Below are 3,423 nucleotides of genomic sequence, written 5' to 3' on the forward strand. Positions count from 1 at the left end.
CTTGGTCTGCAAACAAACCGAGTCTGCTGGATTATCAGGTATAAAAACAACTCATCTCAACCTCCAATGAAACTCATGTTAATAGCACCAGATTTACAATATGACAATTCGCAACATTTGTGGTCGTCCTTCATTATGTCCTATTATTCTGACCAGAACCAGATTGTGTGACACCTTACGATTTTACACAGGGATTTATGTTTAGAAATACTACTTACATAGTGTCACTTGACTAAACAATGAGTAATCATTGATGATTCTAGACATTTCAAAATAAATTAATAAATGCAATAACACWGCATTTTATTAAAACCTTGTGCCTTTCAGCCACACACAATTATTTCAAAACAATTTTTCTGTGAACCCTAAAAACTCACTAAATGTAGTGAAAAGCTATCCAAATTTTAACAACCCATCCAAAGGTGGTTTTTTTCCCCCYMWMACACMYCWCACACACACAAATCACAAAGACTTTGTGGCMTTTTGTCAGTCTGCTGAAGCTTTGCTGGTGTTTTCTTGTGTGCAGCTCCTGGCAATGGAGTTCCCATTCGCCGACCAACCGCTCGGCCAGTTCCTCTGCAAGTTGTTGCCCTTCATCCAGAAGACTTCAGTCGGCATCACCGTCCTGAACCTGATTGCTCTCAGTGTGGACAGGTAACGCACAATGTCCACGCCAACCTATACGGCCGAGTGTTAGGGCCAAGAAAGTAAAAAAATAAGTAGGAGAATAAAGTAATGGTATTACAGGAATAAAGTCATGTTACGAAAATAAAGTTGTAATTTTATGAAAATWAAGTCATAATGTTATGAAAATAAAGTTATAATATTCTTAGTTGCTTTGAAGAAATAAGATAAAAGCGTTGAAAGTGAAAAAAAAATGCCATTGCAACTAGTATTTAACAAATAAATATTAAGGAATTATTGACTTAAAACAAGCAATTTATGTCTGTAAAATTATTTCTAAGTTAGTTTTGTCTTATTTCAAGTGTACTGAGATGTTTGCAGTAGAAATTAGACCAAACATATTCGGTAAGATGTGGTGTTTTTGCATAAAAGTCCAAATAAAGCTCGTGGTCATAACTTGACAAGATGTGAAAGATTTAATGAGGTTCTGTGTTTGTAGCACTAAAMCAACCAAAACATTCAACATTGTTTCTGTTAATAAACGCGGTCTGAGAGCTGTTGGTGAACCTAAAACTGGTCTCATTTTGTGTGCAGGTATCGTGCGGTGGTGTCCTGGTCTCGGATTCAGAGCAACGGCATTCCCATGGAAACGGTGGTGCAGATTGTCGTGATCTGGATGCTGTCTGCCTTACTGGCCGTGCCGGAGGCCATCGGCTTCAACCTGCACCGCTTCAACATCGCCAGCAACGTTACCATTAGTACCTGCCTAGTGAGACCCGAGACCTCCTTCTTGAAAGTGAGTCCTGTGTGTGTGGGAGGCGTTTATGTGTCAGAGTATAGATGTGTGTGTTAACAGACATCTAAGGTGTTATAAGATGTCTTTTGTAAAGCAGTGGAGCCCCTAAAGAGAGGCAAGAGGGGGCCATGGCCCCTTTGAGAATCATGTTCAGGTCATACAAACATAGGCTGCAGTGTTCGCACTGCAGCCTGAAGGAACCCAATTNTGAGTATGTTGAACGCTACATTATTTGCATGTTAAAAATATTTACTTTTTTATTAATTTCATAGTTTTGTGTCGCAACACAGCTAGCTATCTCACAATCTTGCTAGCTGTTTATCTTGGTAGCTAGCTAGCAAGATATAGCTAGATSGATAGATTGCCTTAGCTAGCTAGCTAAATAGGTAGAGATAGATAAACTGGTTGTTAGTTAGCTAGATAGCAAAGTAGTAGACAGACAGACAGATGATCTCCTTGTTTATATCAAAAAAACCTMACTTCAACTGACATGTGCACTCTTTTTATACCAAATGTGTATCAGACACACAGTTTAAAAGCATCTCTTTATCCCACATCTGGAAGACAAACCCCAGTGGGTTCTTGCTRAAATGTTTTGCAAAGAGCAGATGTTGGGTCTGTGCAGCGAAACTTTCCATCGAACTCCACCACAACTGGATGGAAACTCAGTTGATGTGTGACGGCGCTCGCTTTGTGGTCGACATTGGTTCTTTTATASATGRAGCTGTTAATAAAGTCCCACATTCTGCATGGAAAGCTGTTTCCTGAGTGAGCGTCTGGCTTTCATTTGCTCTTTGACTCTGGGTTGTTTGTTCTTCTCATTCTAATTAGCTTCAAGAGTAATTTGTTGATTAACCAGCCTGCGCTTTAAAGAGACAAGCAAGAATTAAACTATCATTTTCCCACTAGAAGAGACTAACAATGTGGAAACTGCATCTGACGCTGTTGTAAATCCAAACATCAAGCATTTAGTTGTAATTATCAATATATCCTTTCATCTCTGTAATAGAGCTCAGGAAATAGACCAATAAAGCAGACTTAATGATAAAAAACGTTATTTCCCTTTTTCCCCTTCAGCCCTTATGTTCAAACGGAGATAATAGGCTTAGATCCAGCTTTTCAAAATGTCTACTTATTCACTTTTTAAATTATGGCAAAAACAAGGTATTAGCAAACATTTTTTTAATTTTGGAAATGTTCTCAAGACWGTCCTATTCTCTTTTTAGGATTCTAGTTATGGGAACCATTGGCTCACTATTGGTTAAACCAATAACAAAATAGGGATTTTGTCATTTGATTYTTGTTACTGACTAGTTATATATTGACCAGTGACATTAAAGTGTTAAATATTAACCTGAAATGAGTTGGAAACTAGARAAGAGGATGAAAAAGTGTTTATTTTCCATCAAAAAATTTTACATTTTAATTCGAATGCATATATGAACGCTAATCTACTTCCGCTCCAAAGGCAGGAAGTGGATTACAGCGCACGGCATTCTGGGTAAATACAACCAACATGAACATGTAACTTTAGCACTAGCAGGAGAAATTACTCTTAGTTTTTAAAAAAAAAGAAATCCTACAACCGCTAAAATCTCCATTTTTGTTTACATTACTTGAACAAGGAAGTTGCGCTGATATTTTTCTGTGTTGTTTCCTTCAGTGGTTCTTGTTGCAGCGCCACTACAGGAGAGGAGGGGAACTGGTTTTCTAAAAGGTTTGGTTGATTTCACTCAGCRCAGTGAAAAATAGAACCAAACCAGCTGAAARTGTTACAAATGYTGCAATTTGGGGTCCAAATGAACCTATCAGGTGTGAAAACATCCTTAAAAATCCTTTTCGTGTTCCCTTCTTTGGAAAAGAAGCAGGGCTGAGTAATTTAATAACAAACCAGATTAAAAGTATGTAAAATGCACAGAATGAAGAAATATAAATGATTTCAAACAAAATGTTTTATCTTTGGGGTCAAACAATTATCTTTCTGCATGATTCAAGTCACATAC

General features: G+C 37.6%; 1 protein-coding gene across 1 annotated transcript in view; it reads left to right on the forward strand.

Annotated features, from left to right (window-relative positions):
- Positions 1-3,423, forward strand: part of LOC103480879 (endothelin-1 receptor-like) — a 25,377-nt gene that overhangs the window by 1,291 nt on the left and 20,663 nt on the right. The window contains exons 2-3 of the mRNA XM_008436081.1: positions 423-654; positions 1,219-1,420. Coding sequence (XP_008434303.1) covers positions 423-654; positions 1,219-1,420 — 434 coding nt within the window. The remainder of the gene's footprint in view (positions 1-422; positions 655-1,218; positions 1,421-3,423) is intronic.

Source organism: Poecilia reticulata, linkage group LG18 (assembly GCF_000633615.1).
Source record: "Poecilia reticulata strain Guanapo linkage group LG18, Guppy_female_1.0+MT, whole genome shotgun sequence".
Classification (NCBI taxonomy): Eukaryota; Metazoa; Chordata; class Actinopteri; order Cyprinodontiformes; family Poeciliidae; genus Poecilia; species Poecilia reticulata.